This window comes from Heteronotia binoei, chromosome 12, assembly GCF_032191835.1.
Source record: "Heteronotia binoei isolate CCM8104 ecotype False Entrance Well chromosome 12, APGP_CSIRO_Hbin_v1, whole genome shotgun sequence".
NCBI classification, from domain to species: Eukaryota; Metazoa; Chordata; class Lepidosauria; order Squamata; family Gekkonidae; genus Heteronotia; species Heteronotia binoei.
In genome coordinates, this window is record NC_083234.1 from 74,607,329 (window position 1) to 74,630,660 (window position 23,332).

General features: G+C 46.3%; 2 protein-coding genes across 3 annotated transcripts in view; both read left to right on the plus strand.

Moving 5' to 3' along the window:
* The first annotated feature begins 1,594 nt into the window (after positions 1–1,594).
* On the plus strand, positions 1,595–8,996 carry SET (SET nuclear proto-oncogene). Of its 2 annotated transcripts, none has more exons than XM_060251804.1 (8): positions 1,595–2,038; positions 3,781–3,838; positions 4,893–5,035; positions 5,898–6,001; positions 6,146–6,259; positions 7,054–7,224; positions 7,318–7,464; positions 8,107–8,996. In XM_060251804.1, exons 1-8 carry the CDS (start codon positions 1,966–1,968, stop codon positions 8,128–8,130), a joined length of 834 nt encoding a protein of 277 aa, XP_060107787.1. In that variant the 5' UTR covers positions 1,595–1,965; the 3' UTR covers positions 8,131–8,996. The 2 variants fall into 2 exon arrangements, with proteins under 2 accessions (XP_060107787.1, XP_060107788.1); XM_060251805.1 differs by having other exon boundaries at positions 1,605–2,038; positions 7,318–7,408.
* Positions 8,997–19,179: 10,183 nt separating this feature from the next.
* The window catches only part of PKN3 (protein kinase N3), a 67,445-nt gene continuing 63,292 nt past the window's right edge, over positions 19,180–23,332 (plus strand). Inside the window, exon 1 of the mRNA XM_060251061.1 lies at positions 19,180–19,243. Coding sequence (XP_060107044.1) covers positions 19,220–19,243 — 24 coding nt within the window. The 5' untranslated portion in view covers positions 19,180–19,219. The remainder of the gene's footprint in view (positions 19,244–23,332) is intronic.

Sequence of the window (23,332 nt, forward strand, 5' to 3'; positions counted from 1 at the left end):
CTTTCCTTTTTCTCTCTTACCCATTTTAAGGTTGCAGCGGTTATATTCTGCTCGGGAAGTGAACTGCTCCATTGGGGGGGGGGGGGCGTTATTAGAGGGAACATTGTTTAAATCCGAGATCTCCAGTCACCACCTGGTGGTTGGCAACTCCACGTGGAATACCTACAACTGGTTGCGACTCCTAAACTACACAACCAACCAGCGAATCTTCGCTCACTTCCTCGCCAGCCAGCCAGCTAGCTCTGCAAACGACACTGAACTCGAGATTGCAGGTGGAAGAGCCGCTGACCCATTTCGGTGGCGGGGGGGGGGTAGGCGGTTTGGGAAGCGAGAGGGGGAGAGAAAAGCAAGGCTGCAGCTTGCAAGGAACCGCCCGCCGTCCCTCCCTCCGAACAAGAAGCCCGGGCCACGCGGCTCCCTGCTGCGACCTCCTCGCCTCTCCAAAATATATTGTCCATCTCTCAACTGTATGCGCCGCCCGGAGACCCGGCTCTGAAGGGAAACGCCAGGCGTGCGACAGAAAGGCGAAGATCTCGATGCACCGGGGAGGATTCGATTTCGAGTCAACCCGGGCAACAATACCGGGCTGCACATGTGCCTACTTCTCCGCGTTTACTAAAAATTTTTTGTTTAAATTTAAAAAAAAAACCCTTTCCCAGAAACCGCCTGGCTGCAAATCCTAGTAAAAAGCTTTCTTTCTGCCCAAAGAGGGAGGCTCTGGAGAGGCCAGGCGCGCCGCGATGCAAGAGGAGCCCCCGGGCGCGCATTTTTGGAAGCAGCAGCAGCTCCCGCAAAAGCCATTTGCTTTCTCCTCCAACCCACGTGCGTCAACGACCTCCTCGGCGCGCGTCCCCGCTCGCGCACGCGCAAGGGCGGCCTACTTTCCCTTCGCCCAGCGGCGCCGAGCGCGCGAGCGTTCTAAGCCCCGCCTACTTCTCTCTCGCCCGATGTGTGTTGCTACAGTATACAGTCGTCGTCGGCAAGTGTAGGGTTAAATTCGAGAGGCGTGCGCCTGCGCTCAGGACTTGCCCTTTTTTTAAAAAAAGTGTTTTACAGTATACTCTGCGCGCGCGCAGGCTCTCGCTGTCCTTCACTGTCGGGGGTGGAGGAATGTACGCGCTTGCGCAGTTAATCCAAAAACCTTCTCGTGTACCCTAGGGAAGGAGGGGATTCATACGCTTGCGCAGTTATTCAGCATGCATTTTCTTTTATACTCGATGGAGGACTTGTACACTTGCGCAGATAGGGTCAGAGAGAAATTTATGCGCGTGCGTATTAACCCCTACCTGCGCACATACACACGGCGAGCAAAGTGAGTTTTGCGCACGCGCCTTGGAGTATCTGGGGCCCGCCAGCAATGAGAGAGGGGTGAGGGGGGGGGAAGGACTACCTTTCCTGCGCTTGCGCAGGATTCCCTCTCGCGCGCACTGGAGGAAGGCGGAGGAGGGAAAGTTCCGCGCATGCGCCTCGCGACAGCCCTCTGCCGGGAGTGGAAGGAACACCCTTTTCCGCGCTTGCGCAGGATTCCCTCTCGCGCGCGCTGGAGGCAGGCGGAGGAGGGAAAGTTCCGCGCATGCGCCCTCGCGACAGCCTTCTGCCTGTGGTGGCCGCGGGAGGAGAAGGAGGAGTGAAGGAAGGAGGAGGAGGGGGGGTGGAAAGCGGAGAGCTTTTCTGCGCGTGCGCACAGCTCGCTCGCCTCTCGCCAGAAGCAGCAAGAGGAGGAGGCGGAGGCTCTGGTTGTGTGGAGATCGCGTGAGGGGAGCCCAGGCGCCGCCACCGACCCGAGAGGCCGACCGCGGGGCGAGCGAAGGAAGGAAGGGAGGGCAAGGCCAGGCCAGGCCTCGCGGAGGAGGCGGACTCGAGCAAGCCCGCTCTGAGGCGAGGCGAGGCTCCCGCTCGGCTCCCAGCCCTCCCTCGCGCGCGCGCTCTCTCTCTCCCTCCCCCTCCCTTCCTCTCCCCTCCAACATGTCGGCGCCGGCGGCCAAAGTCAGCAAGAAGGAGCTCAACTCCAACCACGACGGGGCCGACGAGATCTCAGGTGGGCGAGGCGGGGGGAGCGAGAGAGAGAGAGAGCGGCGCGCCCCCCGCTCCACCCCTCCCCCTCCCTCCCTCCCTCCGCTGAGGCGGGCGCCGCCGCCATCTTCCCCCAGCAGCCACCATCACCGGAGGCGGGAAGGGACGCGGGCCGGATGTGCAGGCCGCGGCGGCAGCAGCAGCAGGAGGAGGCCATGTTCGGCGTCCCTTTTGTCTTCTGCGCCCGCTGCCCTTTTCTTCCCGCCTCGCGCGGAGAGGAGCGGACCCGCCCTGCCGCGGCCCCTTTTATTGTGCTTTTGGTGGGGGGGGCGCCACCGCCATGATTGCCTCCGCCGCATGGTTGGCTCGATGCTGCTGCTGCAGCCTGGCCGCCGAGGCCTGCCTGGGGTGGCGGAGGCGCTTTTCGGGGGGGGGAGAAGGAGGGGCTTTTTTAAAAAAAGGGCATCGCAGGGTTGGAGGCGCGCGCTCTTCTCTCTCCCCCCCCCCCTTTTCTAACTTGGCTTGGGTGACACTTTGCAAGCCGTCTCGCCGCCACGTGCGGGCCTGAATTCGGTTTTGCGAAAGGGAGGGAGATTTTTCTACGGTTCGGTTTTTGCAAAAGGGAGGGGGATTTTAAAAAATAAGTAATTGCAAATCGCCGCTGAATTATGGTTTGGTGAGTTTTTTTTTTAAAACCAGTATGTCGCGTTTTTTTTTAATTTAAAAAAAACAAATGCATTAAAGAAAATGCATGCCTTTGATAGTGAGGAAAATAGTTGGCTGTTTTTCTTTTCGAACTTCGTTGCTTGTAAACTGTCCCCCCCCACACACACACATACACGCGCGCGCGGACTGGCTGGAACAAGCGTGCAAAGACTCATCGCGGGTGCACGTGTGTTCCTTTCGTTTTTAAAATTTGCTTTTTAAGGAAAGCTTTCTGGTGGAATGACTTCTAGGGTAATTGTGTGTAGATCCTTATATATGCCAGCCGAATTCCCAAACAAGCTTGCAAAGGATTGCAATTGTTGTAGTTAGTGTCCGGATGAGCCGGATAAAGCTCGAGGGCTTGTGGAATCGCGCCTTTTAGCTATTTAAATAGCCTGGTCTTGTCCTTTTCATTTGTCCCAAACTTACACTGAACATACTGCTTAACTGCCTGTGTTTTAAGGTTTGAAGATTCATGCTGGTTAGGCTTGTCACAGTTCAGTACACGTTTTCTTTTATTATAGGTAGTTGAGTGAAGTTGTGCTGAACTTTAAAGAGTTCCAAGTTTCCTTCTAAATCGTTTTATATCAGTGCTGGCAGTGGTGGTCATATGGGAGGAGAGGAATGGATCAGGTTAAAACCCTTTTAATGGGTTGTCTAAAATACGGCAATATTATAAACTGAGAGAAAGTTCTCTAGCGTTTCTTGACTGCATATTATGAGGAGCAGATGTTTTTCAGAAAATTTAAACCAAGTCTATGTATAATTTGTTGGAAGTGTTATGCACCGCAGAGTTCAAAGTTTAATTCAGATAAAATAAGAGTACTCAAGATTATGATCTAACTAATAAACTAGCATGTTTCCCTCTGAGACAGGGATTGGGAGACAACAACTTTATTCTCAGGGGAGAGTTTGAAGATTATATTTAATTGAACTGGAGAGGTTTTTTTATTCCATTCATAACCATATTCAAAATTAGTATTATTTGCATTGAATTGTGCCATAAACTCCCTTGAGCCTGCCATAAGAATATAACTGATAATGTTTTTGTTTTGTTTTCAGACAAAGAGCAACAGGAAGCAATTGAACATATTGATGAAGTACAGAATGAAATAGACAGGTAATCTATTCACATTTCTTGTATGGAAGTTAAATAGGTTATGCTGCAGTAATGTGGTGATTCAAAAATACCTGATGATCTGATTGAAAAGCCGTTGTTGACTGTGCCCGTGTTCTAATTATGAGGAGAGTTGTAATCGAAGTAGTTTCTGAACATAAGATATATGCCAAAACGTAGATCTTAGTTGAAAAAAAATAAGCAAACTTTAAACGCAAGTGTTTAGTTTGGATAGGCATTGTTATAGTGATAATAGTGCCTAATAGAACCAAAAGTAGACGGTACAAAACAAAATTGAAATGTTAGCTGTAAATTTAAGCTACGGTCCTTAAGTTGTTAGTAGTTTTACAAAGCCTTAGGCTAAATGAAAGAGCCACTTTATACAGAGGCAAATAAGTGCTTTGTGCAGTCCTAGTGAGGTCAGTCCTGAATGACCTTGATGGTGAAGTGAAACTTCCAAAGGTTTTGGAAGTCTGATCCAAGACCCCTTAGTCAGAGAAGCCAACAAGTCAAATGAGGGTTGTATGCAGACAAATGAAGTCTGCTGCTGATTTTATAAACTTTTCAATAAAGTGAGTAGACGACTTGAAGCACAATCTGTGATGTGGAACCTGTTATGCAGTAGAATAGCTTGAGTGAAATTAGCAGCATGGCAAGTTTTGCCTATCTGATCAGAGAACATGGTGTAACTATACTTATAGAGTGCTGTATTCCTCAACAGGGGCAGATTGTAGGATTCTTGTTAGTGGAATCATATGCAGGAGTTCGTAGCATTAGGTGTTGCAGTTAAGGTTTGCTTGTTTCAGCATAATTTTGGGGAGCCTACATTACCCTGTGTGAGTAGTCAAATAAGGAACAGAGTTCAACTGGCATCAAGATAAATCATAATTAAATAGTTCAGAATAGATGGCATGGTTATTGAGTTCTAGTTGTGCTAGCTTGTCATCCTAGGAAAATTGCACATTCTAATTATTTAAATCTAACCTTGAGTTTCTCCTGCTTTGATGCCTCTGTAAGCTTTCTACCACCATGCTATGTCTGGCTTTTATCATTGCAGACTGAATGAACAAGCCAGTGAGGAAATTTTGAAAGTAGAACAGAAATACAACAAACTCCGCCAACCATTCTTCCAGAAGAGGTCAGAATTGATCGCCAAAATCCCAAATTTTTGGGTAACAACATTTGTCAACCACCCACAAGGTAAACAGATGTCAATATATATATTGAATATAATCATCTAATTTGCAAAGTAGTTGTTGTTTATTAATAATGCAGATTTCAGCAGCATAGAACTTTAATTCAGTATCCTAACCAAGGCATCCTGCATAAATAACATTTAGGGGTTAAATTCTTTGCGTCCATTATTTTTACTTATGTCCATAAATAATTTGTAATTAATTTTGATACATAGTCTGAAAGTTACTCATTCTGTAGTGGCTGTGGAATAACTTGGTAGTAGAGAGAATGTATAATTAAAATATTAAATGAGCTTTTGACCAATACTCCCTTTAAGCTGCAGAGTCTTGTGAGCAAAAATTCTAGTTTGTGAGCTACTGGCATTAAAGTTGTGAGCTACTGCATAAATTAGTTTGCTCTAGCACCATTTTTCCTGAGCAAAGACAAAAATGTGTGAGCTAGCTCATGCTATCTCAGCTTAGAGGGAAAACTGCTTTTGATTGTTGCATAACATGATGCATTCCATTGCCTTTTAGAAGAATCCCCCTGAACCAAATTTTGTTGCAATCCATGTAAAACTAGTTAGGGAGAATAAGGTACACTTTATGGGGGGAGGGACGGTGGCTCAGTGGTAGAGCATCTGCTTGGGAAGCAGAAGGTCCCAGGTTCAATCCCTGGCATCTCCAAAAAAGGGTCCAGGCAAATAGGTGTGAAAAACCTCAGAGACCCTGGAGAGCCACTGCCAGTCTGAGAAGACAATACTGACTTTAATGGACCAAGGGTCTGGTTCAGTATAAGGCAGCTTCATATGTTCATATATGTTCATATGCTACATAAAGCACATGTAGAACAGTTTTATGATGGACATCTCATAATTCTGCTTTAGTATCTGCACTGTTGGGGGAAGAAGATGAAGAAGCACTGCATTATTTGACCAGAGTTGAGGTGACGGAGTTTGAAGACATCAAATCAGGTTACAGAATAGATTTTGTAAGTGTTGGTGCAACGCATTATTCTTGCATGTCTCTGCATGGTTGGGAGAAAAAAAATGTTCCTTCTTGATACATACCTTTGACAATCTGCATGATGTTGAGCAGTATCTACATTCTTAATCTTGTGTTTTCTTTGCCACAGTATTTTGATGAAAATCCATATTTTGAAAATAAGATGCTCTCCAAAGAGTTTCACCTGAATGAGAGTGGGGACCCATCATCAAAATCCAGTGAAATCAAATGGAAATCTGGAAAGGTATGCATCTGTTTAGCGTGGTATGTTTCCTTCCAGGTTTTTGATTCTGGCTACTGATTGGTTATCCTCTCTGGCTGGAATTTGTTGCTGCTTGGTGGATATTGAGCGGGGCTGCATTCCCCAAGGAAATTTGGTGTTTTCTTATTAAATCCACTACATGAATCACAAACATTGCTTTTGAGTTAGGGCAGGTTAAGTATGTTTCAAATAAGATATTGTTGGAGAGGCGGGGATGTTCCTCTATGGCTGTTTTCTAAATTTCTCGTGGCAAGTAATTCTTCAAATTGGGTTAATTGAACTGCTTCAATTCAGTTATGAAAAGTTCCAGTGAAGTTCACTCTTATTGTTCAAAGTTTACTATTTGCTAAGAGTTGTCTGGAAGTCAACAGTAAAAAACAGTTGCTGTTTTCACAATACTGTTATGGGCAGAGAGCTAGAAATAATTGCTGAATGAATTAGATCTGTAAGATTCCTCTTAATGTGGCTTAACAAGTACCCGTGGGCATTTCAGTGGCCCCGTTAAAGGCAGTGGGACTACTTCAGTATGGCCAATATTCCAGAGAACTTCACAGCTACCTTTCCATGCTTTAGGATCACGTTTCTGTGGCCTGCTCTGTCTGGGAAAGTTGGTTTTGCGCTATAGCATGAGGTTCTGTTTCTCAAAGCAGGGTAGTTCTCTGCAATAAATGCCTTGAGGGGTAACCTCTGACGTGGGGGGGTGGATAGCAGTCATGAAGGTGAAAAGTGCACACTTTGGAAGAGAAGTTTAAACATTCTGTGCGTTCCCATTTCAGGATCTGACAAAGCGTTCAGCCCAGACACAGAACAAAGCCAGCAGAAAGAGGCAGCATGAAGAACCAGAAAGCTTCTTTACCTGGTTCACTGACCATTCTGATGCAGGAGCTGATGAGCTAGGCGAGGTCATTAAAGATGACATCTGGCCAAATCCATTGCAGTACTATTTGGTAAGAGTCTTCAATAAGCTCACTGCATTTGAAGCTCTTCTTATAGGCAGGTTACTGAGATTACGCTAATTTCGAGTGTCTGTTTCAAATAAGGTTCCTGATATGGATGACGAAGAAGGCGAAGGAGAGGAGGACGATGATGACGATGAAGAGGAGGAAGGACTGGAGGACATCGATGAGGAAGGTGATGAAGATGAGGGTGAAGAAGATGAAGATGATGATGAGGGTGAAGAAGGAGAGGTTAGAAACTTAAAGCTGTACTCTTGTAGTGACCCAGGTGGCAGAGGCTGCTCAGTAAATGGAGCAGAACTGGCTACAAGATAAGAAACAGCATCCCACTGCATGGATCACAAACATTGCCGTTTGGGATGCTTCTGAGTTAGGGCAGGTTAAGTGTGCTTTAAAACTCCAAATTATTTAGAGTTTAGGGCAGCATCGCTCATAAGACCCCAAAAAAATCACACACGCACGCGTGGTTTTACTAGTTTAACTGCTTGTGTGTGGCTTTGTAATTCCTGAAGCATTTATAAGCTGAAAAAAACTTCTAGTTGTAGGGGAGGGTCATATCTCTTGAGTGGAGATGACGCTGTACTTTTTGAAGCAAGACTTAGAGCCAGCATGTGAATTTGTAGGTGGCACAGTCTGATCTAATTGAATTGGGCTGCCTGGTTCTGGTATATTTTAGAGAAGCCTGATTGGTGGGGTTTGGGGTTAGATTCTGGAAGTTAGTCTAGTTGAAAGATTTCAGAAAAGTGAGGGGGGTTGTAGAAGGTTGTAGAATGCTGTCGGAGGGGGGGTGGGGGCGGAGAGTTAGCAATGAATTTTTAATTCTCCTTGATGAAGGTAGTAAACAGTATTCTAAAGTAACTTCTCTTTCAACAGGAGGATGAAGGAGAAGATGACTGAACACTGATGGATTCCAACCACCCTCTATCCCTTTCCTTCTCCCCCCCCCCCTTCAGTCCCTGGGAGCAAGTTACCGTCTATTCCCCTCTCCTTTTGTGCTCAGTCGCCTTGTTCTCTTGAGGTCTTTTTTTCTCTCCTCTTCACCATGGTTCACAAAATTTTTGGAGAAAATACCTTTAGCAGAATACAGTGGAAAAGAATCTCTACTCATTTCAATTTTTTTATCCCTCTGTTTTGAAACAAACTGTTAAATCAACACACGCCGTGTTCTGTGGGGAAGAAAGAGAACCTTCTGCTCCCTTCACTCTGCTGGAAGCTGAAGAGCGCTAGGCCCCTGTGTAGTAGTGCATAGAATCTAGCTTTTTCCTTCTTTCTCTGTATATTGGGCTCGGAGATTACACTGTGTCTCTATGTGAATATGGACAGTTAGCATTTACCAACATGTATCTGTCTTCTCTCTTGTTTAAAAAAAAACCGAAAAAGCTAAAAAAAGGGGTTATAGACAGGGTAAGCGAGGGTGGGTTTCAGATGTTTGGGGTGGGTTAAGTGGGCATTTTGAAAAAAACATGACTTCTCCTTTGGCATGTTTAATTGTGATGTTTAGACAAACATCCTTGCAGTTTAAGATGACACTTTTAAAAATAAAATTCTCTCCTAATGATGACTTTTGAGCCCTGCCACTTGATGGAGAATCAGCAGAAACCTGTAGGATCTTTATTTGGAATTGACATTCTCTATTGTAATTTTGTTCTTTGTTTTTTTTTCCAATTTTTTTTTTGTTTCACTGGAAAAGAAAAGATGCTCAGTTTTAAACGTTAAAAAGTGTACAAGTTGCTTTGTTACAATAAAACTTAATGTGTACACCAGGGGGCTGATAGTCTTCACTGAAGAAGCATGCCTTTGACCCAGAACCTTTAGTTTGGTTTCGCAGTGTAAAGATGTTCCATTCGTACTAAAGATATATATATATTGCAGGAAAGACAACGATTAAAAAAGCAACGTCCACATGTATATAAAAATCATTGCAGTTTCTTCCCTTAACCTAACCAAGCCTCAGTCCCTCGTGTGCAGCCGAATGCTTTCCAAGGTTTACGTTATATGAGGAAGGCTTCAACGGTTTAGGCAGAAGAGGCATTTGCCTGCCTAGCCTTCCCCCAGCTTCTACAGAGCTCACTTGGGACTTGTTTTCTCCGTCAGTGCAGAAGATAGCCAAGCTAAGCTCTGTTTCAATTAGTTCTCCGAATTTGGCCCTCAGTCATTTTTGGGACTGAGTAGAGGCTGAGGACCTGTTTTGAGATCTGGTAGAAGTGGTAACTTCAGAAATCATATTTGATGTAGGTGGAATTAACTGTAACTTCATCTTATTGGTATCAATAAAGATCATCACTGGATTGGCACATGTTAAATGGGTGTTGGTCCTTCAGAGTCTCTCTTGCATTTTGGCCTCTCTTCCTCAGTGGTGGTTTATGGCTGAGTTTTGGTTTTAAATGCTTGTTCTTCCAACACGTTCTAATCCTAGTTGATCGTGGAGAAATCTTCACTGCTCCTTGAGAAGTATGTGAATAAAAGCTTCCATATAGAGTAAGAAGTGAGAAACATTATAACACAGCTGAGCAAGAATATGTACAAATAGGTCAGCAGAAAATATTTCCATGCCATGTTCTAGATGCATGTCGAAAGGGAAATCTAAGTGCTTGGTTTTAACACAGTATTTTACTCTAGAAATGTAATGTGTAGAAATGCATCTGCAGCTATTTAGATCAGTAAAAGGCAGCATTCATCAGTCTACTAAAAAGTGAATATTGGAATAGAGTAGTTTTATACAGATCATTTGTATGGGCTTTTGAATTAGCTGTGGCTGTGAATTAGCGTGTTGTACTGAAAAGTGAGGAACTGATTTCCCCCTCCACTTGTCAACAGGTTGTAGCAAAAACTGCTTTTGACCTCATTTAGCAACTTGGCAACGTTGCTCTTCTATTGTAAGAACTTTGAAATGCAGGCATCTTGAGAGTTCCAAAACATTCCTTAACTGAGAGTAACACAGGATCAGACTGTTAAGGTATGGTTTTTTAAACATACCCTGTCAGGAAGGCCATTGGCAGCAAGCTGACATGTTTGCAATCCCGAATCTTCTAATGGAATAAAATTCATTTTTTGAATTTGGAGGAGGATTATTTACATAATGTTTAAAAGCCATGCAGTTAGTCTCAGTTTATGAGCTAGACTAGAGTAGGACTCCTCTTGCTCTCCTGTTGCAGACCAATATGGCTCCCCCCTGAAATAGTCCGTGTCTTTTGTTACTCAAGAGGCAGTCTCCTATTTAATTGGGGGAAATTAGCTTAAAAGGAGACAAAAAGTGAGAGGAGGTAACTGGGATTTTCCACTTTGGAAAGGGTTTTACTGAAATGGGTATTAAAGGGCAAAGCACAAATACAGAAAAACTAGCTAAGAGGAAATCTGAGAAAATGGAGCAAAGAAATCTGTTTTGCAAGTTTTTTTGAGGGGGAAGGGTGTCCCAGAACACACACACTACTAGGGCAGCGGGGCTGGTCCAGTTATACAGCAAAATGCTCAAGCTTTTTGGAGATGAGCAATGATTTTAGAAAACCTTGATGGAGTTTACCTGAGGTGGACCATAGGTATTAATGGTGCTTGGTGATCCTTAAGTATTGGACAGGAAAACTTAAGTTTTGTGAATAGTACTAAGTTGCATAATTAAGGTAAATGGGTGCAGGATGAGGAGACCTGTCTTTCCTAAGCTCTTTAGGGTGGGAAAGGAGCTCAGTGGGTCAGCCACTCTCCCATGCTCTTCTAAACTAGGTGTCCTCTTATCCTGGCTAGCATCCATTTTGTGTGTTTAGCCCAAGCAGTGCATTGAAACTTACAATATTTGAGCATAGGACAGGTATTTATGGGTTTTCTGTCTGAAAACTGCCCCATAGTGAGAATCTCACTGGTAAGACTTTTAGAGGAGTTAAAACCTGACAAATTTCAGATGTCAGAAGCTAGGGAGGTGTACATGGAGGATTGTGATGTGTTTTTTTTTGTGTACATGGAGGATTGTGATGTTTTTTTTAAACAAAATTTGAGATCTGAATTTTAAAATGATCCATTTTATGCAGTCTTATTTTCCCCAACATAAAATTCCATGGTAGCTAGGACAGGGTGGGTTTTTTTCATAGAACTCATAGTTTAAATTTTGCTCTGGTTGAGACATTGGTTCTCATTTCCACCACAAGGACTGGTGAAGGTGCAGAAATGTCTCCGGGTAAGGAGAGTGTGGAGCAATCGAATGTTATGCCAGTAAAAAGGTTCCAGCTCTGTAAAGTAACTGGTAAGCATATGCAATTCAGTTCAGTTTTAAAATTTCCAGGCTAAATTTCGGCTTCAAAAATACTGAGAAATTTGCTTATTTAATTGCTTGAAGACTAGTTGGTCTCTGCATCCAATGCTCCCTTTAAGCAAGTAAAGGTAGTCCCCTGTCCAAGCACCAGTCGTTTCCGACTCTGGCGACGTCGCGTCACGACATTTTCACAGTAGACTTTTTACAGGGTGGTTTGCCATTGCCTTCCCCAGTCGTCTACACTTTCCCCCCCAGCAAGCTGGGGACTCTCCTTTATAAACACCTTTATTTCTTCAGTAACAAGAAGTACTGGAGAAATAAAGTTTATAAAGGTGATTTCAAATGGCAATGGCTGGTGAATTACAATAGCAGGTGTGATCTCACTGTTGGTAATGAGAAGGGAAACCTAGGTCTCAATTCCATCCTGGAAGATGCAAAGAAATTGACCTAACAAACCACAACATTCCGTTTCTGACCTAAGAGAAGCAGTGCTCTTACAAAGGAATTTCCAAGGGACATTTGAGAGATTGCTGAAATACCATTGATAATGAAGTTCAAGACGATACCTCTTCCTGGACTGAACTGAGCCCTAGTTTTCCTGTCGTCTTATCAATGTGTGCGATGATCTTTTGGCATCTGAAATCACTCTACTCTTCCAAAATAGAAGGCCAATCCAAGTGTTCAAATTCCTAAAGAGGAACCAAGTGACATCTATGTCAGATCTGGGCCTTGTAACGAATGAGTTTGATACCTCTGGCTTAGAGGGAGCATTGGATGCAGAGACCAACTAGTTTTTGGAAATTCACCTTGAAAACATACCTAGTCACAAGCAATTAAAGAGGGTCTTTTTGAAAGAAAAATCCAGATAGGAACAGAGAAATCCAGTCTCTTCTTTTTTTTTAAAGCAGCTTTTCAGAGTAAACCAAGATTATTTCCTCAATGTACATTGTGCTGGTCAGAAGAATCCATCCTCCCTCCAAAGAAGACGTGTGCTTTTGTACAAAAGTTTATACCTGGAATAAAATGTTGGTCTTGAAGCTGCATTTATGGACTCCATTTTTTCCTCTTCCCCCTCCCTCCCCAAAAGAGGAGGACCAGTCCCAGAGAAGGAAGCAGAAGCTCTGTGTGTGAGTGAGGGGTGGGGGGGAGGGCTTATTTTTATATCTCTCCTGCAGGATGCAGCCACAGAGCTCTGTGTCTGTGCGAGTAAGAGAGAGATTGAGGGAGATGGGAGGGAGGCTAGAGGCAGGAAGCAAAGAGTGAGATGGGGAGGAAAAGCAAGCTACCATGCAGCTGAAGTAGCAGCCTTGGAAAAGAGCAGAAGGAAGTTGCGTGAGAGAGGGGTGGGCCAGATTTGTTCCACAGGCTGCATGTTTGACACCCCTGCTCTAAGCGGGAGGGACGGTGGCTCAGTGGTAGAGCATCTGCTTGGTAAGCAGAAGGTCCCAGGTTCAATCCCTGGCATCTCCAACTAAAAAGGGTCCAGGCAAATAGGTGAGAAAAACCTCAGCTTGAGACCCTGGAGAGCCACTACCAGTCTGAGTAGACAATGCTGATTTTGATGGACCGAGGGTCTGATTCAGTAGAAGGCAGCTTCATATGTAAGTTGTAGAGTCTTGTGAGCAAAAATTCTACTTTGTAAGCTACTGCATAAATTATTGTTCTCTGGGGGCATCCTTCCTGAGCGAAGACAAAAATTTGTGAGCCGGAGGCTAAAAAACTGAGCTAACTCAGCATAGAGGGAACCCCGCCCTTCCTATGGCTTTTGGTTGATTTAATGTAATGGAAGCAGCAGCCAATGACAAGAAAATATCATTTGCCAAAAGCTGCAGTTAATAAAATGACTTGTTAGCATGACCCTTGAAAGGTAGGTGCCTCGTACATTCCAAATCTCGCAAGCAGCTTCTGCCAAGTAACCGCACAGAGCCTTTGTAAAGCGAATATGTGCTGAATGCTTTTGCCCTGGGCAAGGTAGCAAATACTGCTAGAACCTGTTCCTTAAGAAGGAGAGCAGAGGGGCCTTGTGTCCCAGCCCTCTTGTTAAAGATGCTGCTTAGAGCTTAGGTTTTCTGATGACCTGTACTGAGTACATCTCTTTCTGGCTGGCATCTTGATGGAACTCTCTGGAGCAAGTGATGCTCTATTCTTGATGCTTGGAGAGGGGGGCAACAGCAGGAGGACTTCTAGTGTCGTAGCCCCACTGATGGACCTCCTGATGACACTGTGTTGGACAGGATGGGCGATTGGCCTGATCCAACATGGCTTCTCTTATGTTCTCATAGATGGAACTCTCTGTGTGGGGCAGTGATGCTCTGTATTCTTGGTGCTGGGGGGCGGGCAACAGCAGGAGGGCTTCTAGTATCGTGGCCCCACTGATGGACCTCCTGATGACACTGTGTTGGACAGGATGGGCGATTGGCCTGATCCAACATGGCTTCTCTTATGTTCTCATAGATGGAACTCTCTGTGTGGGGCAGTGATGCTCTGTATTCTTGGTGCTGGGGGGCGGGCAACAGTAGGAGGGTTTCTAGTGTCGTGGCCCCACGATGGACCTCCTGATGACACTGTGTTGGACAGGATGGGCGATTGGCCTGATCCAACATGGCTTCTCTTATGTTCTCATAGATGGAACTCTCTGTGTGGGGCAGTGATGCTCTGTATTCTTGGTGCTGGGGGGCGGGCAACAGTAGGAGGGTTTCTAGTGTCGTGGCCCCACGATGGACCTCCTGATGATACTGTGTTGGACAGGATGGGTGATTGGCCTGATCCAACATGGCTTCTCTTATGTTCTCATAGATGGAACTCTCTGTGTGGGGCAGTGATGCTCTGTATTCTTGGTGCTGCAGGGGGGCAACAGCAGGAGGGCTTCTAGTATCGTGGCCCCACTGATGGACCTCCTGATGACACTGTGTTGGACAGGATGGGTGATTGGACTGATCCAACATGGCTTCTCTTATGTTCTCATAGATGGAACTCTCTGTGTGGGGCAGTGACACTCTATATTCTTGGTGCTGGGGGGGGGGGGGCAACAGTAGGAGGGCTTCTAGTGTCCTGGCCCCAGTGATGGAACTAATGGCACCTGGTTGTGTTTGGGGGGTTTTTTGGCCACTGTGTGACACAGTGTTGGACTGGACGGACCACTGGCCTGATCCAGCTTGGCTTCCCTTAGGTTCTTATGTTCTGGATTCCTTTCTTGTAAGTGAAACCCAAACAGGACCAATGCTACTTGTGTAAGCATCAGCTCCCAAGCCATTAAAATCCTCAATATTAGTATAATTTTTTCAGTGGCATAGTGTTGCTTCTGCATTATCGGGTGAGCCTTCCATCTGCCCAGTGAGGCAAGTCAGTATTATCCCATGTCGCAGGAGAGGCAGTGAAGCTTAACTAAGGTCCCTTTCTGAGTTTGTGGGATAGGTGACATTGGAACCCGGGATCAAATAGGTCAGGCCGCCTCATCACTCAGTTAGTGGTGATGTTCTGCTTACACACTTAAAGAGAATGTTGTTTCAAGGGGTGTCAGTCAGCAGCATTCCAAGCCCTTTGGCTTAAATGAGAAGGACAGCTGGTCTGTACGGTTGCTGATTAGAGAGCCAGGCTAGGATCTGTGAGACCCAGGTTCAAATCCCCACTCGCATCCATGAAGCTTATGGGGTGATCTTGGGCCACTTGCTCCCTTCAACCAAATCTACCAGCAGGGTTGTGAAAATAAAATAGAGACGGGGAAAATACTGTATATATACAGATCCTGAAGATGCCATATTTCTCTGAAGAATAACTTTTTTTACAAAATTCCAACTCAAGAGTGCCAGTGGGGTGTGATGGGCATGTTTGAAATGGGATTCATGTATTTCTCACAATTAAGACTGCTTTCATCCTGGGCTGTGTTCAAATTCACCTGTAGCTACAGAAGCTCACTGGGTGCTTTGGAAGCAATCCTGCCTAGCCTGAAAGGCATGAGAGTACCCTTCAGATGGCAAAACAGAGCAAATGCAATGCTCCGTTACTGTTTTAGGCACATGAACATAAGAGAGGCCATGTTGGATCAGGCCAATGGCCCATCCAGTCCAACACTCTGTGTCACAGAAGAACAGAAGAGAAGCCATGTTGGATCAGGCCAATGGCCCCTCCAGTCCAACACTCTGTGTCACACAGTGGCCAATATATGTGTGTGTGTGTATCTATCTATCTATAGATACACACACACACACACACACATATATACACACACTGTGGCTAACAGCCACTGATGGACCTCTGCTCCATATTTTTATCCAATCCCCTCTTAAAGCTGGCTATGCTCGTAGCCGCCGCCACCTCCTGTGGCAGTGAATTCCACGTTAATCACCCTTTGGGTGAAGAAGTACAGGTATTTCCTTTTATCCATTTTAACCTGACTGCTCAGCAATTTCAGTGAATGCCGACGAGTTCTCGTATTGTGAGAAGGGAGAAAAGTACTTCTTTCTCTACTTTCTCCATCCCATGCATAATCTTGTAAACCTCTTATTACGTTTCGACGTTTCTCCAAGCTAAAGAGCCCCAAGCATTTTAATCTTTCTTCATAGGGAAAGTGTTCCAAACCTTTAATCATTCTAGTTGCCCTTTTCTGCACTTTTTCCAATGCTATAATATCCTTTTTGAGGTGAGGTGGAGTACACAGTACTCCAAATGAGGCCGCACCATCGATTTATACAGGGGCATTATGATACTGGCTGATTTGTTTTCAATTCCCTTCCTAATAATTTCCCAGCATGGCGTTGGCCTTTTTAATTGCAATCGCACACTGTCTTGACGTTTTCGGTGAGTTATCTACGACGACCCCAAGATCTCTCTCTTGGTCAGTCAATTTTGATTGATTCAAGAGATACCCTCACATAGGCAGCAAAAAAAAAGTGTGCCGAGATCTGGTCAGATCTCAGAAGTTCAGCAGGGTCAATTCTGGCACGTTCTTGCTTGAGTCCAATAGTACCTTTAAGACTAACAGAGTTTAATTTTGGGTAAGATAGAAGTGTGCATGTACATGAAAGATATCTGAAGAAATGCGAATGCACGCAAAAGCTCATAGCCAGAATTAAACTTTGTTGGTCTTAAAGGTGTCCCTTAAAGGTCTTAAAGGAACGAGACTTTATTTTGTAGCTTCAGACCGGGGGTGACCAAATGTGATTAGCATAAGAGCCACGCAGAATAAATGTCAGCTATTTGAAAGCAGGAAGGCAGGCAGGAAAATAGATGCGGAGGAGAGATGCAAAGAAAGCAACTTTAACTTTAAATGCATTTTCCAGGCCTTCTCTTATGGGGGCTTCAAGAGCCACACAATATATGTGAAAGAGCCACATGTGGCTTCAGAGCTACAGTTTGGCCAGTCTTGCTTCAGACTAACATGGCTACCCACCTGAACCCTATAAATACAATTGGGTTTAACTTCCAAGTAAACATGGCATAGGATCGGGCAAGATTTCTTTAATCATTTGACAGCCCTAATGATGATATGAATTCTTCATAACCATTAATATACCCAAGAGCCTTGACCTAGATAGCTCAGGCAAGCCCAAGCTCGTCAGATCGCAGAAGCTAGGCAGGGTCAATTCTGGCAAGTACTTAGATGGGAGACCTAGGAATACCAGAGGGGGAGGCAGGGGCAGGCTTTATTCAGCCACCTCTCTGAATATCCTCCAGGCCCCAAAGAGGGATCAGTCACCAGAGGTTAACATGACTTCCAAGTGCAGGCACACACCCGCACACAATTCAAAAATACAAAATAAAATAAATACACCGAAGAGCGTGGTTCTTTGAAGATCTTAAGAAATTTAAACTCTGACATGGAACTCTGGATCAGTGTTCCTTCTAAGCTGAGTCAGTGTGAGCTAGCTCACAGTTTTTAGGTCTCCAGCTCACACCTTTTTGTCTTTGCTCGGGAAGGATGCTCCCAGAGCAACCAAACCAAATTGTTAGCCAAATTGTTTGCTCACAACTTTAATGCCAGTAGCTCACAAAGTAGACTTTTTGTTCACAAGACTCCACAGTTTAGGGGGAACATTGCTCTGGATTATGATGAACCTAGCTAAATTTCTCTAATTGGAGAAAGGTAAAAGGTAAAGGTAGTCCCCTGTGCAAGCATCAGTCGTTTCTGACTCTGGGGTGACGTCGCATCACAACGTTTTCACGGCAGACTTTTTGTTACGGGGTGGTTTGCTATTGCCTTCCTCAGTCATCTACACTTTCCCCCCAGCAAGCTGGATACTCCTTTGACCGATCTCGGAAGGATGGAAGGCTGAGTCAACCTGGAGCCAGCTACCTGAACCTAGCTTCTACCAGGATCGAACTCAGGTCATGAGCAGAGAGCTCGGACTGCAGTACTGCAGCGTTACAACTCTGCACCACAGGGCTCTACTAATACTAGTGATAAAAGTAAAGTGATGCAAGCACCAGTCGTTTCCGACTCTGGGGTGACATTGCATCACGACATTTTCACGGCAGACTTTTTGTTACGGGGTGGTTTGCCATTGCCTTCCCTTGTCATCTACACGCCCCCCTCAGCAAGCTGGGGACTCATATAGGGCACTACACATTTTAGTTGCTACTGTTGCTGTCCCTCCAGGAGAGGGCAGGCATCAAATGTTGCTTAGAATCTTGTTCTAGGAAACTTCTCCATGTTCCTAGAGAAAGAAGAAAGAAGGGATTAAAAACCAAGGGATTCACAGTGCAGTCCTAAACACGCTTCCCCGGGAAAAAGCCCCACTGAGGAGTCTTCAGTGGCTTCTGTGTAAACCTGTTTAGGACTGCTCTGGAAAGGAAAGGTCCCCTATGCAAGCACCTGTCATTTCCGACTCTGGGGTGACGCTGCCTTCATAACGTTTTCACGGCAGACTTTTTACAGGACGGTTTGCCATCGCCATCGCCTTCCCCCAGTCATTTACACTTTCCCCCCAGCAAGCTGGGGACTCAGTTTACCGACCTGGGAACATAAGAACATAAGAGAAGCCATGCTGGATCAGGCCAACGGCCCATCCAGTCCAACACTCTGTGTCACACAGTGGCAAAAAATTTTATATATACACACACACTGTGGCTAATATCCACTGATGGACCTGTGCTCCATAGTTTTATCTAAACCCCTCTTGAAGGTGGCTATACTTGTGGCCGCCACCACCTCCTGTGGCAGTGAATTCCACATGTTAATCACCCTTTGGGTGAAGAAGTACTTCCTTTTATCCGTTTTAACCTGTCTGCTCAGCAATTTCATCGAATGCCCACGAGTTCTTGTATTGTGAGAAAGGGAGAAAAGTACTTCTTTCTCTACTTTCTCCATCCCATGCATTATCTTGCAAACCTCTATCATGTCACCCCGCAGTCGACGTTTCTCCAAGCTAAAGAGCCCCAAGCGTTTCCCCAAGGGAAGGCTGGAAGGCTGAGTCAACCTCGAGCCGGCCACCTGAAACCTTCGCTTCCACCGCGGATCGAACTCAGGTTGTAAACAGAACTGAGGACAGCAGTACTGCACCTTTAACACTCTGCGCCGCGGGCTCCGCAAAAGGGGGCTTTAAAGGCATCCTCTGTGCAAGGGAGCCGAGCAGGGCGCCGGTTTCTGCCGCGGAGCCCCGTTCCCGCTCAGGGCCGGCAGGGGGCGCTGGAGCTCAGGCCGGTCCCGCCGAGGTCCGTCCAAGGAATCCGTCGGAGTTTGAAAAAGTTTGCGGCGGCTCCGGCGGCGAAGGGCTCGGCCGGAGAGCCACGCCTGGGGCGCTCGCAGCAATGGCGGCCGGAGAGATCCAGCAGGTGAGAGGCGAGGAGGGGAGGGGGCTGCGGGTCTGGGTTGCCAGCTTCGCATGCATGCATGCCCCGGGTGGGGTCGCAACCAGCTACCTCTGCCGGGTGAGGCTTCATCTCGGGTGGGTGGGTGGTGGTGGTGGTGGTGTAGGAAGAGAGAAACGTCTCCTTCACGCATGCATGGGGCGCGTTCGCGCTTCACTAAAGAATGCATTTTGCAACTGGGGTTTTACTGTGCAAGAATTGCAAGAAGCCAGCTGCAAAACACATTCTTGAGTGTAGTGCAGGGGTGGCCAACGGTAGCTCTCCAGATGTTTTTTTGCCTACAACTCCCATCAGCTCCAGCCAGCTTGGCCAATGGCTGGGGCTGATGGGAGTTGTAGGCAAAAAAAAAAACATCCGGAGAGCTACCGTCGGCCACCCCTGGTGTAGTGTGAAGCAATGTTCCCTCGAAGCTGCAGAGCCTTGTGAGCGAAAATTCTACGTTGGGAGCTGCTGACATGAAAGCGGTGGGCTCCTGCATCAATGAGTGTGCGCTGGGTTCCTCCTTCCTGAGGTAAGACAAAAAAGTGTGAGTGGGAGACTAAAAAGCTGTGAGCTAGCTCACGCTGACTCGGAGGAAACACTGGTGTGAACGCAGCCGTGCTCAGCAATGCAGTTGCAATCCCGCGACTCTTTGCAAGTGGGGGGTTTTTTTTGCATCCACACAGTCAAATCCAGTTGCAAAGTGCATTGAAAACGATTGAAAGGGAGTCAGTCGGTTAGTGTGAGTGAAAGCGGGGAGGGGGGAGAAGAGGCACTGCTCATATTCTCAAGGCTTCTGGAGGTGGATTTAAACGGGAGAACCTACAAGTAAGTTACTACACTGCGATATCTCTCTCCCCCCCCACACACACACACTATCAGTGCAACAGGGGTGCCAGTATGTATGATATAGTGATAGAGGTGTTGGAAGGCTGGGGGGCTTTCAAATCCCGGTTTAAGGGCGTGCATTTTTGGACCATTTGCTTCTTTTTTCGTTTAAACTAGCCTACCTGGCAGGGCTGTTGTGATTATTAAATGGAAGCCCCAGACACCGCTCTGGGAGGAAGGGGGTGGGGATGAGAGACACCAACCAACGACGGGCTCAGGTCTTAGCAAATCTTTACGTTCCCCAGTATCCTTGAGAAGGCTCAAGACCCCACAGAGATGAGGTGGGGAGAAGCTCAAAATCTCCAGTTGGTAATGGGGAGGTATTTGCAAATTTAGGTTAGGTTGATGTAGGGCAGGGGTGGCCAAACTGCGGCTCAGGAACCACATGTGGCTCTTTCACGCATATCATGTGGCTCTTGAAGCCTTCGCCACCCCATCAGCTGGCTTGCAGAAGGCATCTGTCTCTTTAAATCACTTCGCCAAGCCAGCCAGCAGCTTGGGGAATGCATTTAAAGGCTGCTTTCTTTCCACCTCTCACCCCCAGCCTGTCTTCCTCCCTCCCTCTCAGACATCTGCCATTTATTCTCTGTGGCTCTTACGTTAAGCAAGTTTGGCCACCCCAGCTGTAGGATGTAAACAGAATCCAAGATGGAGGCTGCTGGGATTTGGGTTTTCAGCTGGGGGGGTGGGGGAGGTGCCAGGGGAAGGTGTTTTGGGAAAAGGAGGAAGCTTGGAGGGGATGTGATGTCACTCTAGGGACATGGGTGCCCAGACTGTGGCTCGGAAGCCACATGTGGATCTTTCCTACATATTGTGTGGCTCACAAAGCCCCCACAACCAGCTTGGAGAAGGCATTCCTTTCTTTAAATCACTTGCTTGGAGAATGTATTTAAAGTTAAAGTATCATCTATCCATCCATCCATCCATCCATCTTCTCCTTCCTTCCTTGCTGCTCTCAAACACCTGACATTTATTCTATGTGCCTCTTACATTAAGCAAATTTGGCCACCCCTATTCTAGAAACTTAATTTTCTCATAGATGCTATGGCAGGGGTGGCCACACTTGCTGAATGTAAGAGGCACATAGAATAAATGTTTGATGTTTGAGAGCCACAACACAGGAAGGAAGGAAGGAAATAGATGGGGGAGAGAAAACAACTTTAACTTTAAATGCATTCTCCAACCTGCTGGTTTGCTTGGCTTGGAGAAGTGATTTAAACAGACAAATGCCTTCTCCACGCTGACTGACAAGGGGGCTTCAAGAGCCACACAGCATGTGTGAAAGAGCCACATGTGGGTCCTGAGCTATGGTATCCCATGGATGTGGAGTCTGCCTTCCAAAGCTGCCTTTTTCTTCAGGGCAAACTGATCTCAGTCGTCTGGAAATGAGGGGCAGGGGCACCTTTAAGACCAACCAAGTTCTATTCCGGGTATAATGAGCTTTTTTGTGCGTGCACACTAGCAACAAGGTGTGGTTCTAGGAGAAATCCAGGTTCCACATGGAGATTGACACTCCTGGCTGGCATTGAAAAGCAGACCGACATGGCTACGCACCAGGATCTACCTGTAAGGGGGGTACAAGTCTCTTCAGCCAGTTTGGTGTAGTGGTTAAGTGTGTGGACTCTTATCTGGGAGAACCGGGTTTGATTCCCCACTCCTCCACTTGCAGCTGCTAGCATGGCCTTGGGTTAGCCATAGCCCTGGCAGAAGTTGTCCTTGAAAGGGCAGCTGCTGTAAGAGCTCTCTTAGCCCCACCCACCTCACAGGGTGTCTGTTGTGGGGGAGGAAAGTAAAGGAGATTGTAAGCTGCTCTGAGACTCTTCGGAGTGGAGGGTGGGATATAAATCCAATATCTTCTTCTTCGTCGTCGTCTTCTTTTTCTTGGAATTGCCGGCAAAAGCCTGTAAGATGTTCAAGAACCAATCCTTGTTCCTCTGCAGCCCAATCCGTCCCTCATTGCTGTCTTTTTTTGTGGGTTTAACGATTGCTGGCTGTGTTCTCTTTCTCTAATTATTTGAGATTTTTGTATCTTTTGACTTGCGGGAGCTTTTCTGTGGTTGAGCATGTCTGCGGAAAAAAAGACGTGAACGTACCTAAGCAGACTGTGAGGCCATCTAACTCATTATGGTATATTCTCTGTGAGAGTTGGTGTGGTGTAGTGGTTAGAGCAGGGGTGGCCAAACTTGCTTAATGTAAGCGCCGCATAGAATAAACATCAGATGTTTGAGAGCTGCAAGGGAGGGAGGAAAGAAAAAGTGGAAAGAAAAGAAATGGAGGGAGGGAGAGGTGGAAAGAAAGCAACGTTAACTTTAAATGCATTCTCCAAGCTGCCAGCTGGCTTGGCTTGGCGAAGTGATTTAAAGAGACAAAGACCTTCTCCAAGCTGGCCAATGGGGCAGTGGGGCCTTTGAGAACTGCACAATGTGTGTGAATGAGCCACAAGTGACTCGTAAGCACAACTTGGCCACCCGTGGGCTAAAGCACAGTCCTTCGAAGCCTTAAAGAGAGCAATCGAAGCCTTAAAGAGAGCAATCAAACTCAGCATTCCCGAGTCCCGCAGCCTTTCCTCATAGGGCTTGGTCTCCAGGCCCCTCAGCACTAGAAATACTTGCCTTTGGCCTTGCCCTCCCTCAAAGGGACCCCAGGTGGAATCAGAGGCCCTTTCCCAGTTTCCCACTGGTTTATCTATTTCAGAAATTAGCTGTGGTATAGAAAAAAACTAGCCAAGCTCTATTTCGAAAGAAGCTTTGGCTTCGTCTCCGACTTAGAAGTCACAGCCTCGGTGCCCTCTGCCTCCTGAGTTTGGGAATGTGTGGATTTGGCAGTTGATTTAAAAATACTGCAGACAGCCATATAAATCCATTAAAAATGTAGAAATAGTCATTTTATAAGGATGACATATCTGGGATGTATCTGGGAGAACCGGGTTTCTTCCGCCACTCCTTCACTTGCAGCTGCTGGAATGGCCTTGGGTCAGCCATAGCTCTCTCAGGAGTTGTCCTTGAAAGGGCAGCTGCTGTGAGAGCCCTCTCAGCCCCACCCACCTCACAGGGTGTCTTTTGTGTGGGGAGAAGATAGAGGAGATTGTAAGCCGCTCAGAGAGAAGGGCGGGGTATAAATATGCAGTCTTCTTCTTCTTCATAATATCTAGCATTTTGATAGTGCTCTTAAAGATGGTCGCTAGCC

Coding starts and splice junctions, on each gene's coding strand:
- SET (XM_060251804.1), top strand. CDS start 1,966: ATGTCGGCGCCGGCGGCCAAAGTCAGCAAGAAGGAGCTCAACTCCAAC. Junction 2,039..3,780: donor CGGGGCCGACGAGATCTCAG/GTGGGCGAGGCG, acceptor TTTTGTTTTCAG/ACAAAGAGCAACAGGAAGCA. Junction 7,465..8,106: donor ATGAGGGTGAAGAAGGAGAG/GTTAGAAACTTA, acceptor CTCTTTCAACAG/GAGGATGAAGGAGAAGATGA.